The sequence below is a fragment of the Marmota monax genome, unplaced genomic scaffold (assembly GCF_021218885.2).
Source record: "Marmota monax isolate L192 unplaced genomic scaffold, Marmota_monax_Labrador192_F-V1.1 WCK01_AAM20220418_F8-fsc00068, whole genome shotgun sequence".
Taxonomy (NCBI): domain Eukaryota; kingdom Metazoa; phylum Chordata; class Mammalia; order Rodentia; family Sciuridae; genus Marmota; species Marmota monax.
Window position 1 is genome coordinate 5388455 of NW_026692352.1, and position 16613 is coordinate 5405067.

The following is a 16613-nucleotide window of genomic DNA, read 5'->3' on the forward strand; positions in this document are numbered from 1 at the left end:
TGGACTCTACAAATCAAGGTTATGCATACCCCATGACTAATCTGTTTCACTCCTTGGCATATATTCCAGGGCAAATCCTCTGTGGGTCCCTAAAGGGATATACACAAGGTCATTCATCAAGATCTACTAGTGGTAAAGAGTTAGAGGCAATTTGGGTGTCCTTCACCAGGAAAAAGTAAAATGTGATGAAATCATCCAGTGGATTGTGCATCAGTTGGAACCAATAGAACTTTAGATGTATAAAAGCAACATGGATCTGAAAAAAAGAATTGGGAAAAAAAAGTCAGAAATAACTGGACTTTGGGCTGGGGATGTGGCTCAGGCGGTAGTGCGCTCGCCTGGCATGCGTGCGGCCCGTGTTCGATCCTCAGCACCACATACAAACAAAGATGTTGTGTCCACCGAGAACTAAAATAAATAAATAAATAAATAAATATTCTCTCTCTCTCTCTCAAAAAAAAAAAAAAAAGAAATAACTGGACTTATAACAAGTCTGTTATGTAAATTAGATGTATACATACAGGTACAAAACAACACTGCATATTTTACAAAGATATACTTTTATCTATGGACCTATATCCAGCACATTAGAATGCTTTGGTGGGAAAGAAGATTGAAAGAGGAGAATAAGTGAACAAGCATGGGGCCTACAGAAGCTCAAGGGTCCACTGTGCCCTGGGCTCTGCTCTCATAAGGCCTGAAACAAAAGCTATGATGGGGAATAAACAGTGCTGGGGGCACTCGAGAATGATGCCTGTCTGACCTTTCAGGATGACGAGCCAGAGCAGAGATGCTTCAGGAGGAGCCTGATTTGACTTAGGAGAAAGAGGGCTTCCAGAAAAGGAGAGTTTGTTATTGGTGACCATGAGAACTTTGTGAGTTTGAAAAGCTGGAAGGAGGTCAGAAGGGTCATGTGAGAAGCCACTGTGTGACTTGAGGCAAAGGGATCACAGTGCCAGATACAGCGAGCCTGTAAGTCATGTGGAAGGTGGTCAGTGACCATATCCACAAGTCAAGAAGCTCCACTATGGCCTCTGCATGGCCTGGAGCAGGGGCATAGGGAAGAGGCCAGGGTTTACCCAGGAGAGGGAAGGGGTGACACCTACCCAATGGGTAGGGTGAGAGGCAATAGGGTGAAGGGAGAAGGGGAGAGAGGAGACTGCCCATTGTCTCTCACATCTTCACAACCTCTACTTGAGGGCCACCAGGGAGTCCCTCCCGGAGTGCACAGGGCCTCAGGTGCCCACCTGCCCATCTTTTCAAGGCAAATTGCTCAGTGATTCTTTTTAGTTTATTTATTTAGTTCACTGACAAATAAAAATTGTATATATTTGTTGTTTACAACATAATGTTTGAAATATGTGTACATTGTGGAATGGCTAAATCAAATTAATTGATACATATATTATCTCATTTTTTTGCACTGAGAACATTTAAAATCTATTCTTTTAATGATTTTCAAATATACAATATGTTCGTATTAAGTATTGTCACCATATTGCAAATATATCTCTTGAACTTATTCCTCCCGAATAACTAAAAATTTGAACAAGTCAAAAATCCTTTGACTTGTTTCTTTCCAAGATCCCCCACCCATCCCTTTCTCTGTTCTTGATTGTCAGTGTTAAACCATATGACTGCCCTCCATCCCTTTCCCTCTGACCACAGCTTGTTGGTACAGAGGTGGACATCTGTCAAAAGGGCAACTAATCCCAAGGCTACTGAATGACCCCACCTAGTTTGAAACTATTTAAAGTTTTTTAAAAGCTATGATAAATTTACTATTTAATCACTTTTATGGATTGGGAGCATTAAGTACATTCACAATGTTATCCCACCATTACCATTATCCATTTACAGAATTTTTTTCATCATCTCAAACAGAAGCTCTATATCCTTAAAAAACAAACAAATAAACAATCAAAAACCTTTCCATTATTCCACCTCTCAACTCCTAGTAACTATTGTTCTACTTTCTGTTTCTAGGAACTTGACTATTCTCTATGAACTTTACTTATTTAAGTGAAAGTATGACTAGCTTATTTCATTTGGCAGAAGGTCTTTAAAGTTCATCTATATTGCAGCAAATATAAGAATTTCATTCCTTTTTGTGGATGAATAATATTCCATTGTATGTGTTTTAGTCAGCTCTGTGTTGCTATGACCAAAAACCTGACAAGAACAATTTTAGAGGAGGGATACATTATTTGGGGCTCATGGTTTCAGAAGTCTCAGCTCATAGATGGCCAACACCATAGTTTTGGGCCCAAGTGAGGCAGAGCATCATGGCAGAAGGGCATGGAGGAGAAAAGGAGTTCAGGTCATGGGAATCATGAAACAGAGGGCTCTGCTCACCAGGGACAAAATATAGATGCTAAAGGCACAACCCCATGGGCCTGCTTCCTCCAGCCACACCCTACCTACCTACAGTTACTGCCCAGTTAATCCATATCAGTGGATTAATGCACTGATTGAGTTAAAGCTCTCATAACCCAATCTTTTCACCTCTAAACATCTTACATTGTCTTACACATGAACTTCTGGGGACACCTCCTATTTAAACCATAATGGTATGTATATATCACATTTTATTTTCTCCATTCATCTGTGGATGGACATTTAGGTTGTTTCCACCTCTTGACAATTGGGACTCATGCTGCAATGAACTTAGGTAAACAAATATCCCTTTGGGATCCTAATTATCTGGGGATATATGCCCAGCAGTGGACTTTCTGGAGCCTATGGTAATTTTGTTTTATTTTTTGAGGATCTGTCCTATCTTACATAGTGGCTCTACCATTTTATATTTCCAACAGTGTCCAAGTGTTCCAATTTCTCCACATTTTGCAAGCACTTCTTTTCTTTTTTTTTTTTTTTTTCAAATATTAGCCATTGGTGAGATACTAGATGCTGGTGTCTCCTTGCAGTTTTTTTTTTAGTTGTAGTTGGACACATTATCTTTATTTCACTTATTATTATTTTTTTTAATGTGGTGCTGAGGATCAAACCCAGGGTACTGCACATGTGAGGTGAGCATTTTACCGCTGAGCCACAATCCCAGTCCCTCATTGCAGTTTTGATTTGCATTTCTCTAGAGAGTAGTGATGTTGAGCATCTTTTTTTGGTGCTTATCAGCCTTTTGTATCTTCTTTAGAGAAATGCATCTTTAAAGAGGGCTGGTTTTTTTGTTATGTATTCTGAATATTGATTCTCTAGTAGATATGTGACTGGCAAATACTTTATTCCATCCTGTGGTTGCTTTTCACTCTCTTGATTATGTTCTTCTTCTTTTTTTAAGGACACAATATCTTTATTTTGCTTATTTATTTTTTTATGTGGTGCTGAGGATCGAACCCAGTGCCTCACCTGTGCAAGGCAAGCGCTCTACTGTAGAGCTACAACTTCAGGCCCTTGATTATGTTCTTTAATATGCAAAAGTTGAAACTACTTATACATGGGAAATACAGAAACTGTGCCAAATACAGAAACTGTACCAATTTCATGACTGCAGATGAAAATATTGTTTTCATTGTTATTATTTCTTGTCTACTTGTGATAAATGTTTAGGAAGAGCCACAAGAAAATAGTGAGTAAACTATCTGGGGATTCCTTATCACCGCAGTTCACTCTCCAGATGATTCTTTGTTCCATCTACAAGGATTGCTGAAGATGAAAAGGTTATGATCTGGGGACACAATAAACCAGTTTCACCTGAAACTCAAATTGCTACTAGAAGATAAGTTCTGAACAGAGGAGCCCCAAACAGAACTTCTGTAGTAAAATGGGGGTAATTTTGGAGTTGTTTATTGCCTGGTAGTGGAGTAAAGAGAGAAAAATATTCCTCTCCACATCCTTAGGTTGAATTCTAATAGCTCATGGAACTCAGGGACAAGGTAGTTTATTATTCTGTCTCCTTTAGAACTTGAGGATTATAGCACCAGAGAGGTCTAGATACCAATTTCAAAGAGCGAGGAATAAACATAATATCGAATGAATAAATTTTAGATAGAAAACAGGGGTCCCATTCCCAGGTGGCAAACAAGGAAACTCAGTGGCTTTATATCACTCTGCTTCATGAAACCCTTTCTGACTGTAGCAGGATTTCTGAGACCTCTGAGAGATGAATTCAGGAGCAAATCATATTCTTTGTGGAATTGCGTTGGTTGAATTTCCATCTTCATTGGGTTTTATGAAATAGGAAAATGGTTAAAATTCATGCTTTGATTAGCAAAAACTGGAACCTTAGAAATTGGAATGAGATTATCTGCGAAGAGCCAAAGATGAGGAGGACATCTGTCACTGGGGTCACCCATCTCCCCACCAAATACTTTTTACTGTTCTCTTATTTCCCTGGTTGGACAAACCTGACAGGTCTTTAAGAGGAAACTTAGCATAGAGGAAGGGATTGAGAGGCTGGGCTGACTATTAAGGCCAGAAAGAGGAACTCTGGGGACTATATTTTGAGAAAAAAATGCTGGCTGTGGGAACAGCATGCTACTGATAAGGAGAAATTTCTCTACTTAGCCACCCAGTGTCATGGGTAGAGAAACCGCAGTGTGCTTAGAATTAAAACAACTGTGACACTTTTTGTTCAAACGGGTGTGCTCAGGGACACCCTTAACTGAGTGTAAGCTGGGTGGAGACACCTTTAAGACCTGCCTTGAAGACACCCTGAGGTACTAGATAGCAGATATAGACCTCCTGGGGGATGGCATTGAAATATTTTTAGTGGCAGTGACTTCTTAGCAACCACTGAGGATTGAGATAACCATTTCTGTTTTTCCTGGGAGGGGTGTTTGTGAGCTACTTCTCCACAAAGAACAAGAGTGATTTATACCTATGTGCCAGAGAAGCTAGTGATTTTCAGAAATACTGAAAGAAGAGATTCAAGTGAAAGACTAAATGTGTTGCTGAATATCTGCAGTCTTTGAGAATGAACATTGATTTAATGATAATGTGACCCCAATTGTATTTACAGTCTTGTGACATTTAGGACTTATTGCTTAAACCATGCTGACTATGAATGAAGGAAAATACTCTCATTGGGTTATAATGGAGGAATACCTAGGACGTACTGTGAGACTCGTTGCTCTGCCTTGCTGCCTGAATTTTCTACTTTTCTCTGTACTGCTGTGTTTATGAGAGAAGATGGAATTGACCCTCTGAGTCAGGGAATCCCAATGTTCTTTGGCTCCTGGGGACATGCTATTTTGGCAATGGCTGCTTTGACATCCTTGTTTCTCAGTGTGTAAATGAGGGGGTTGAGGACAGGTGTGAGAATAGCATAGGCCACATTGCCCATGATGTGGAAGTCCAGGGGCAGGTCAGCCCTGTAGGCCACATAGGCCACGGCAATGGACGAGTAGTAGGTGCCCACCACCAGGAGGTGGGAGCTGCAGGTGGAGAAGGCCTTGGAGCGTCCTTCTCGGGAGCTGATGCGAAGCACCGAGGCCAGGATGTGAGCGTAGGACAGAAGCACCAGGAGAAGGGGGAGGAAGGAGACCACCATGGCGATGCAGAAGCCCATGAGGGCCTGGGGGGTGGTGTCGGAGCAGGAGGCCTGGACCACAGCCAGGTGGTCACAGAAGCAGTGATAGATGTAGGCAAGGTTGTCGAATGCCATCTGGGAGGTCTGGACCACTGCTGGGATGGGCAGGAGGAGGGTGGTGAGCCAGGCACTGGCCGCCAGTGCAGCGTTAGTCTGTGGGGTCATGTGGACGGGGTAGTGCAGTGGGCGGCAGATGGCCACGTAGCGGTCATAGGCCATGACCACCAGGAGGAAGGCTTCTGAGCAGCTGAGGCCATGGAACAGGTACATCTGCAGAAAGCAGGCCGGGAAGCTGAGAAGGCGGTCCCCAAGCAGGAATAGGGACAGCATCTTGGGGATAGTGGTTGTAGTAAAGAGAATGTCCAGGGCTGAGAGATTAATTAGGAAGAAGTACATAGGCTTGTGGAGGCTGGGCTCTGCCACCACGGCCATCAGGATCAGGGCATTGCCCACTAGGATGAGTAGGTAGAGGAGAAGGAAGATGAAGAAGATAGGAAGGAAGAGGGATTTTGGAAGAGAAGGAATGCCCGTAAGGTAGAAGATGACGGAGGAGTCCCCTGATCCATTACAGGGTGTGATCTCCATGGTGGGTAAATGCTGGAGGCTCAGGAGGTGAGTCGTGGGAACATCTGGGAACCAGGCTCACTGGAAAGAGAACAATCTGAAATTCTGGAATGAGAATTACAGAGTAATCAATCTATAATTAATATAATCATGTTTATTGACAAATAATTATAGCAGATAGATAATGGGACTGTCCTATCCCCAGACTCTTCATCCTATTCTGTAATTCCCTCTTTCCTTTTAAAATTAAGTATAGAAAAAATACCTACAATGTACAACCATGTTTCATTTGCTAGGGGTACAGTAGAGAAGTGGAACAAGCAGGAGAAGGTTTCTAACCTCATGGGGCTGAAATTTTAGTAGCAAAGAAATACATTAAGCAATGAATCATATAATTACTTAATTGCAGTTGTGTTAAGTGCTGTGGAAGAACTTCTGTGTTCTTTTTCATGTTCCATATGACCCTCTGGGGGATATCGGATCTCTTAAGCCAGGACCCTAATTCCCTTTCTCTTTTGGCACTACTTCAAGTTTTTGGTTTTTTTAAATAAAAGGACATCTTTGTCACAGTGTAGCTAGGGAGAACTGATTTTCTACACACTCTGCCTTCCCGCTATAATTATTAACCAGGGACTGGCTTCTTTCTCTTGTTTGCTTGGGGTCGTGGTTCTTCTGTCTCCATCTAAGCTGAGTCCTCAGGTCCTGTCTCTGGGCATTGGGCTCTTTTCATTGTTAACAGTGAAGGAAGCGACTCTTGGTAGGAAGGGTGATTCCTGACTGGGGTCCGGGTAATACCTTCTCCCAAAATTCTGCTAAGAGAATCCAGACAATCTCTGCAATTTCACAGAATATTCCTCCTCAGTGACTGCTGCAGCCAGCAGGAGCTTGTGCTTGACCACTCAACTAACCCTGTCCAGCAGGCGCCCTGGGGAGCCTAGCTGATAGAGATGACCTGGAGATGACCTGCTCCCAGTAGCTGCTCCAAGACAAAAGGATCTCTCCCAGAGGAATCAAAAATGAGTGCTTCAACCCAAAACCTAGGGATTTTGAGCTAAAGGAAATACTGATTTCTTCTCTTTTGTAGGCTTGTCCTTTGGACAAGTGACCCTCATGTCAAATTTGTATCATTCTCTCCTTATTCCTGATGATTCCATGTGCAGTTTTCCTCAGTCACTTTTAACGTTCCATTCTTTTAACAAAAAAAAAATCTCTCATGTGTAAAAACAATAATATCAAAACTGGAAAATACTTTAAAATTTTTTTAAATACTTCTCCCATAGGCCAGAGACTGTGTAGAGAGAGGGCAGGGGCTTTCCCAGGTGCTACAGCCACTGGCTATACAGCTAGGAACTGGGCCAGATCCTTGATTCCCAGGACAGTGCTTTTCTTCTCTACATTTTTTATTGGAGAATCTACATTTTTTACTGGGATTCATATTTCCAAGGGGAAAACATTAGGACAAAGAATTCTGTTTCCCCACCCCACCCTTTTTTAAAGTTGTTAATATCAGACAAAACCAAATTTCAACTTTTCCTCTGGATTTCTCTATGGTAGATACTAAATTGGTTTCTAGCAACGCCAATGCTTCCTTGAAGTAATGTCCTAGAACCAGGCAAAAGAATGAGACTGCTTTGTCCCAAATTCAGAGGGCTGTCCCTCAATTAGTCATACCTCATTCAAACAGATTCTGTAAGTAGGAGGGACACAAACCATACCTCCTTGGACATTGTGGCACCTAGAAGAAGCCGTGGGCTGTTGTTTCTGGGTTAGGCTGAATTGGGACATTGGAGGAACAGAAACTCAGAAGTTCAAAACTAAAGGGACCCTAGTAGGCCACCAAGTCTAGCTGTCCTTCCTTCTCTCTCCTCTGTACACTGTTTTTTTTCAGATGCTAAGATCCTGGTGGAGAGATGGTCCATGGATTTTCATTGTTGGACCATCTAACAGGAAGCCCAGGCTTAGGTCACCAACAAAGTAGGGTCATCAAAACTACTTTTCAAAAGATTTAACATTTAATACTTCAAAACATAGTCAACTAGTTCATCATAGGAAATATTGGAATTTGGCTGGGCTTTCTAACACTTATTTTACAGTTCAAGGTTGTGTTGTTCTGATTTATATGCTACCTCTAAGGAATACAATCCTGTGCTTAGGGCCAAAAGGACTCTATCTCAAGGCACAGATCTTGCCTGTAGGAATTATCTATAAGTCAGCTATAGGGGGAAAAGACAGAAAGTCACCTGAATGTCCAACCTGCACTTTTATGAGCATCTCCTCTCTTCACACAACCCTGCCAAGGAGGGGTTATGTGGCTTCAACAAATGAAGAAACTGAGGGTCAGAGAAGGACAGGCCACAGCTGATGAGGGGAGAGAACAGAGATTGTTTCTGTAGCCAGCCTGCTGCAAAAGGCTGAGCCCCTCCTAAAAACCAAGATCCTGGCTCCTGGAGCAGTCTTGCTGCTTGCTTATTGTGACCTTGAGCCCCTGAGTCTTTGTTTTCTAGTCTGTTCAGTGAGGGGTTTGAGGAAAGGATCCCTGGAGGGTTTCCAATTCGATGAGCCATTTTCTGTGTGTCTTCTCTGTGCTTGGCAGAGCAGAGCTTTCAGGGACAGATGTTGCATGATCCATGCCCAAAAGTGGAAGAGAGAGCGCTCTTCGGCTTAGCTAGCCCTCTCTGCAAGGCCGCAACCTCACCTTCATTATGCCACATGCAGTGTAGTGGTTCTAACTTGGGAGCTAGAGAGGGCTAGATTCCAATCCCTGTTCCTACCTCCAGCTGTGTGACATTGGACAAATCACTTTCCCCTCTCTGAGCCTTGTTTCCCTCTCTGAAACCTCATAGGGTTTTCTCTATGGAGAGAATGATGAGGCAGTGCTTACAAAGAGCTTGGAACTTGTAAGAGCTCAAGGTTTGCCATGTTTTCAATGGTTTCTGCTGTGGTCAGCTTTGTCTTTGTGTGGGAAGGCCTTAGCCAAGATGGTTTGAATTCCTCCAGTGAACACACCTCTCTTCCCCTGATATACTGAGGTATCTGGCCCAAGGTTTCACAGCTCTGGATTCTGGGTGCCTGCCTCTGTGTATATCCAATTCATCTTCCTAACCTCTGGCCCGGGTTTGTAGCCCATGGGTCCCCCTGTTCTTGTCTTTCCATCCCAGCTTTCTCTGCCTGTCTCTGGGCACTCCATCCCCAGCAACATGTACCTGCTGAGCCTGGTCCACACTGGTGTGTTCTATAGTTCTCCACGTGAGGCCTTGGTGGAAGTAGCAGACTGGGGCTGAGACATGGCCCATTAAACCCTTGGGCCCCTCCTTTCAGGCAGACCTCTTGAGGTACTTTCCCTAATACTAGTGCTCCCCCGGCACCACACCTACCATCCCTCAGGAATCACATCCTGGCGTCTCCTAGAGCATGAATGATGTGAGCAGTTAGGATTTGTCCCCAGGCTTTGATGATAGTGAAATCATTGTTAACAGCCCTCAAGGGTGTGGAATTTTATACTAGTGTATTTTTATTCTCATTAACCCATTTGATATTCTCAATGGTAGAGGAGAAGGAAGAAACAACAGGGCATATAGGAAGTCCAAGAGAAGGAAAATGAGGTCCAGGAGCTGAAATAACTTGTCCATTTTAACACTGGTGTCTATAGGCAGAGCTAGTATTCAGACCCAGGGCCCTATTCCATGCGTCCTCATCTCTATAATGGGATTACATACTGGTCAAGAGGATTGGGTATGGAGCTATTAATTATTAAACATCTTCCTGTAATGGTTTGCTGACTTTCCATTAACTTTTACAATTGCACATAGAAGTACTAATATATTCTCCAGAGATTTCTCTGGTTCTAGAAATAATTCTCCTTCCCATTACATAGCCACAATTGTGTTCCCTCTTTGTCCTCAGATATATTAGCTGTACCCTTCTTTGCCTGTTAATTCAGTTGCATGTGGAGTCCTAAAGCTTAGGTGGCTATCTCCACTTACAGTTCAATGAAATGATTATTTCATTTCTGGCAGAAATGTAAAGAAGGAAGGAAGGAAGGAAAGAAGGAAAGGAGGTAGGGAGGAAGGAGGGAAAGAGAAAGGAAGAAAGGTGGGTGCATTCCACACTTAGGAACTAAAAGGTATAAACTAGCAGAATTTGAAGTTGAGGAGAAGCAAGAAAATATTTTGCAACTGGGTTCTTAAGGCTAGTGAGAACCCGCTTCTTGGTTTCCAGACTTGTGTGTTCTGGCCATATATTCTGCTCTACATTTTGACTGCTAGTTCAGCTTGTCAGGCTGTGCCCATACCTGCCAGGGATTGCTATCTGGCCAGCACCCAAAACTGTCTTTAGGAGTGCAGGTTATTCTCCATTCTTAAACCAATATAGTTACTTCTGAGAGATGGGATGCATTGTAAGGTTAGTGACTCCTATGTGCATGAGATTTACTGCTTCACCTCTTTTGCTATAAATTGAGTTTCTTTGTCAAAAGAAGGGCATATGGGATATCATCATGATGAATAAGGCATTTATTAAATCTTTAGAAGGTGAAACTGGCAGAAACACTGTGAGCAATAAAGGCAAATTCATACCCAGAATAGGATTCTACTACAATAAAGACAAATCACTTCCCCCAGATGATGAAAGAGATCCAGTGAAATGAACATGCCACCCGTGGGGATGAGTGTCCTTGAGTGATGGTTCACACATTGTGCGTGGCATATTTGATACTTATCAGAAACTAAGCCAGATGAGCCTTGATGAACCCACTTATAACCCCCATCCACACTACTGTGATAGACACTGATTGACATCCATGGGATGGATCATCTTATCTACTTGATTTTGCTTACTCTTGCTGATTTTGGAGATGTAAATATCTCCAGCATTTGCACTCATTCTGAGAGGTCTACCACCTCAACTCAGCCTCCTCTCCATCAATTCATCCACCCTTTCCTTCCTTTCCTTCCTTCTTCCTTCCCTTCACCTCACCCACTTTCCTTCCTTCCTTCCTTCCTTCCTTCCTTCCTTCCTTCCTTCCTTCCTTCCTTCTCTTTCCAGCATGAGGAATTACACCTGGAGTACTCTGCCGCTGAGCTATATCCTTATATAGCTATATCCTTTCAAGACAGGGTCTTGCTAAGTTGCCCAGGCTGGCCTCAAAGTCCTCTTGCTTTTCCAGGTGAGAGGAAGTTTCCAGGTGAAAGAAGCAGATACACAGCCACAAGTTCTGCCCATTGATAGTGTTTACTTCCCTGGTGACCCTTCCGGGCCCTCCCGAATGGCACTGTAAGGCAGCAGCAGTCCACTTTGGGGCAGTACAAGCATATTTTAAAGGAATATTTGTAATATAAAGAAAGGAAGGAAGGAAATGAAGGCCTGAATTTTTTCTTTCTGAGGGAATTGATTACAGGGAATTTCCCATGAGGCTGTGTGTTAGAGTTGATGGAAAGATGCCAATTGCAACAAGACTGCGTGTCACTGGAGTCTGTATCACCTGCTTATGCCAGTGTCCTCATGATCTGCTTGAACCTAGTATAACAGTTCTTACTTTCACTTGATGGTGGGATGTGATCAATTTTAACATTTGTTCAAATTAATAACTAATTCATGAGGAAAAGTTGGGGACTCATATTCATTTAGTGTTCCCTGGTCAAGCATTCAGTCTGTACCAAGATCAGGAATTATTTCTCAAAAGGAAGATGGTTATCTACAGAACAAAACATGGATTTATGCTAAAATCCTAGGAGACTGTGATTCTCCTATCAATAGTTTACCTCAAAAACTCAAGAGGATTTTAACGTTTGGGCTATGTTAGAGAAGCAGGATTGTTTGGATTAAACTATGCAAAAAAAAAAACCCTGCAAAGCTGCACAAAATATATAAAACAACTGTTTGAAGGCTCTGGAGAGAACCCAGGGCAGGCCTTCAAGACTTCAGTCCTTGGGAGGAGGTAGGCCCAAGAGGTGGAGTTTCATATGTCCCCAGTTCTTCACTTGAGGGCACTTCCCAATCTGTGAGATGGGAAAATAGAGTCCAATTAGGAAACAGAAGTACTGTTGGGCTGAAGATAAACAGGTTTAAATTTGGGTTGCCAAAGTGACTGAAAGTTTAGAGTCAAATTCCTGGAAAAGAAGACACTGCAGAGAAGGAATGCCAAAATTGGTGTATAAATTCCCTTAAGTCATTGACCAACCCCTAAGTTATGTAAATACAGGGAAAGACTTGAAAGATCCAGAAGAATGCAGCAGCTGGGAGGCCAAGGAGCTGCAGAAAGAGTTTAACAGCCATGTGATGCTAGAGAATCAGTCAGCGGTTTTCATGGGTTGGGGAGCACCATTTGAATGGAGGGGATACCAGGCTCTAGGAATAAGGACAAAATCCAGAAGAAAAAGGAAAATGGAAATAAATGCGTCATAATCTAAAACCAAGGCACAAGGACAAACCATTAGAACTATTTGCTGGAAAGAATACAACTCTTTCTGGAGGAGACTAAGTTATCCAGAAATTTATTTTTTTTAAATATTCAATGTCTAGTACCCAATCAAAGGGTATGAGGCTTGCAAAAACACATCTCAGAGAAAGACAGCCTATTAAACAAATGTTGCTGGGAAAATTGGATGGCTATAGTTAGAAAAATGAAATTAGACCCTTATCTCTCACCCTGCACAAAGTTCAAATAAAAACTGATCAGACTTAGGAATTAGACCAGAAACTTTACAACTGCTAGGAAAAAAAAAAAAACATAGAGTCAGCACTACATCATATTGGTGCTGGTACCAACTTCCTTAACAATACCCACACAGTGCAAGAAATAAAATCAAGAATCAATAAGTGGGATGCCATTAAGCTAAAAAGCTTCTGCACAGCAAAGGGAATGATTAAGAGTGCAAAGAGAGAGTCTACAGAATGGGAGAAAATCTTGGTCAGCTACCCCTCCAATAGGGGATTAATATCCAGAATATAAAAGAACTCAAAAACTTAACAACAATAAATAATAATAACTCAAATCAATAAATGGACAAATGAACTAATGGGAGAAGGGAGGGAGGAAGTGAAAGAAAAGGGAGGATTATGAACCAAATTCAATTTCCATACAGGTATGAGTTTGTTGGGATGAAACCAATTACTATGTATAATCATAAAGCTCTAATAATAAATAAGTAAATCAATAAACAAATATTTCTTAAAAGTGTGATGCATGGTTACAAACAAGCAAACGAGTCAGTAAGCAAAAACAAGAAGAGGAAGAGAGAGTAGAAACAGATGTGGGTGATTCAGATATAATTATCAGCCAGAAAATTTAAATACTGTTATTAATAATTTTTAAAGGAAAGAAGAAAAAAGAGACAATATGTAAGAATCAGAGAATTTAAAGACAGAATTTGGAACTATAAAAAAAAACAAAGAAAAAGAAATGAATATTCCATAACTAAAAATATAGTGTGCAAACTTCAGAATTTTTTAGATGGTTATACATAAGAAAGTATGAGTGAACTGAAAGACAGAAAATATCCAAATCAAATCAAGGAGGAAAAATCTTTGGGGATAAAAATGATTACAGGAACTAGCATAAAATTCTAACGTGTACTTAATGAGTCCCAATAGTAGAAAACAAACAGAGTGATGCAGAAACAATTTAGACAGCTGGGTGTGGTGGCACATGGCTGCAATTCCAGTGATTTAGGAGGCTGAGGTAGGAGGATCACAAGTCCCAGGCTAGTCTCAGCAACTTAGAGAGACCCTAAGCAGCTTAGTGAGACCCTGCCTCAAAATTAAAAAATAAGAAGGAATGGGAATTTAGCTCAGTGATAAAGTACTTCTGGGTTCAGTCCCCAGTACCAGAAAAAGAAAAGAAGAAAAAAGAAACAGTTTGTACAGAGATAATGTCTGAGAAATTTCCAAACTGACTCTAAAAGGTCAATTCATAGATTTAAGAAGCTCAGCAAATTCTAGGCCAAACAATACAAAAACAAACTAAAACAAAACAAAACAACAAAAAGGAAGCACATTATAGCAGAGTCAAACTGCTGGAAACTAAAGATATAAGGAATAACTGAAAAACAGAGAAAGTGAGATTCATTTTGTTTAATATAGCAACATAGGACTTACAGCTGTCTTTTCAACAAGAACTATTGAAGCCAATAGACAATGGGATGGCATCTTCACATTGCTAAAAGGAAAAACCTCTAGCTTAGAATTCTATACTCACTGAAAGTATCCTATACAAACAGAATTCATAGAAAATAACATCCTCAGCTTGGTCTGATGACATCTATGAAAATTCCACAACTGACATCATAGTTAATGGTGTAATGTTGAAAACATTTTACCATAAGGTCAGGACAAGACAACATGTCGTCTCTTGCAACTTTTTTTTTTTTCATACTAAGGATTGAACCCAGGGGTACTTAACCACCAAGCCACATCCCCAGTCCTTTTTTATATTTTATTTAGAGACAGAGTCTCACTGAGTTGCTAAGTGCCTCACTAAATTGCTGAGGCTGGCTTTGAGCTCGCAATCCTCCTGTCTCAGCCTCCTGAGGCACTGGGATTAGAGATGTGTACCACTGTTCCTGGCTTCTTTTATTCAACATTGTGCTGGAGGTCCTAATCAGTGTGAAAAAGGGAAGAAGAAAATAATAAAAGGCATTTATATTAATAGGGAATAAATAAAGTCATTATTCATAAATAATATGATCAAATATGTTGAAAATTCTAAAGGATCTAAATAGCTTCTAATATTAATATGTGAGTTTAGCAAGATAACAGGATACAAAATTATTATACAAAATATACTTTATTTCTACATATAAAATAAACTATTGGAAAGAAAATTTTAATATATAATTATTACATATCAATTAAAAATGAAAATGATATCATTTACAATAGCAAACCATAAAATATTTGGGGATAAATTTAACAAAATATATGCAAGGCTGTACTCAAAATGATGAAACATTGTTAAGAAAATTTTAAAGATAAAGAATTAAATAATTGAAAGATAAGCCATGATTATAGAGTAGAAGATTCAACATTGTTTAGATGTCAAATATGCCAAATTGCTCTATGGAATCAGTATTTGATGCAATTCCCATCAAGTCCAAGTAGGCATTTTTGGTAGCAACTGAAGTGATTCTAAATTTATATGGAAATACAAAGGACTTGAAAGAGCCAAAATGATTTTGAAAAATAAAAGTAAAAAAAAATAATAACAAGTTGGGAGGACATAAGCAACATGATTTTCGAAATATCTACCTGGAAGATGTGAAACTTGATCTTCACCTCAACACCATATACAAAAATCAACTCAGAATGGATTAAATGTTTAAACCCAAAGCTACCAAACATCTAGAAGAAAACTAGAGGAAAATCTGGAAAAATTGAGGTAGGCAAACATGTCTTAAATAGGGTATGAGAAACATAAAACATAAAGGAAAAATTGGTGAACTAGATGTTATCAAAATTAAAAACTTCTACCCTTCAAATGATATCATTAAGAAAATGAAAAGAGAAATCAAAAACTGGGAAAAAATAGTATAAACCTAACAGAAGACTCATAAAATAGAGAACTTCAACTCATTAGTTAAAAATAAATAATCCACTTTTAAATAGGCAAAATATTTGAACATATACTATAAAAACAAGATATGAATGACTAATGGGCACATGAAAACATGCCCAACATCATTAGTCATCATAAAAGTGCAAAATAAAACCACAGTTGAACTACAACTACTCATTTATTAGAATGGCTAAAATTTTTACACTGATAATACCAACTGATGGGAAGGACATGGGACTCTTTTTATAGAGTGGCCAGGGATGGAGTCTGCGGACCTCCGAGGATGGAATGCCAGTGAGCTCAGAGGATGTGTCATGAAGTGACCTATGTGGCTAGCACCTGTAGTCTCCAGAGTCACATTCCTAACAAGGAAGGGCAAGACTTTGAGAGTTTTTGTGGCCTTAGGATAATTTTAAGTGAATAAAGAGTGTACTCATACAGGTGAGGGTTGACTATTTCTCACAGAGTGTGGTTGAAAAATCTCCCAACTGGAAGGTTGGCCAACTGGAAGCAAATAAGAACCTGGACTGGCCATGGAACGCTGGAGCAGGAAGGATGCCCCATCCAGAACCTGGTCATGTGTGCTGTCAAACAGCAGCCTGAGACCATTTCCCAAAGATGTGTTCTGTGGTCAATGTTAAGTCCTTGATTGCAAATCTGCCATCGGGATGTGGATATGCAAGAAAAGTTGAGGACACTTGACTCTTTAGACCATCTGAAACATCCTACTTGCTCCCAACTCCCTCACAGGACAAATTTGTAATCTTTCTCCTTAGGAGACCATCTCAGGAGCTATGTTTGTGTATGCAAAGGTGGGGGGCCTTGACAAGATGCAAAGGAATTTTTTGGGGAAAAGGTGCTTGTTGTCCCATGCCCACACTGTTTATTTTTCATCAGCATTTGCAGAATTGGCAATTGAGGGAATGACAGTGGCTATCAGTTGCTGTAACA

General features: G+C 40.6%; 1 protein-coding gene across 2 annotated transcripts in view; it reads right to left on the reverse strand.

Annotated features, from left to right (window-relative positions):
• Positions 1–544: 544 nt before the first annotated feature.
• LOC124091047 (olfactory receptor 2AT4-like) overlaps positions 545–16613 on the reverse strand; it is a 49765-nt gene continuing 33696 nt past the window's right edge. For both annotated transcript variants that reach the window (XM_058578544.1, XM_058578543.1), the window contains exon 2: positions 545–14704. In XM_058578544.1, the coding sequence (XP_058434527.1) occupies positions 5168–6133 (966 nt within the window). In that variant the 5' untranslated portion in view covers positions 6134–14704 and the 3' untranslated portion in view covers positions 545–5167. The remainder of the gene's footprint in view (positions 14705–16613) is intronic.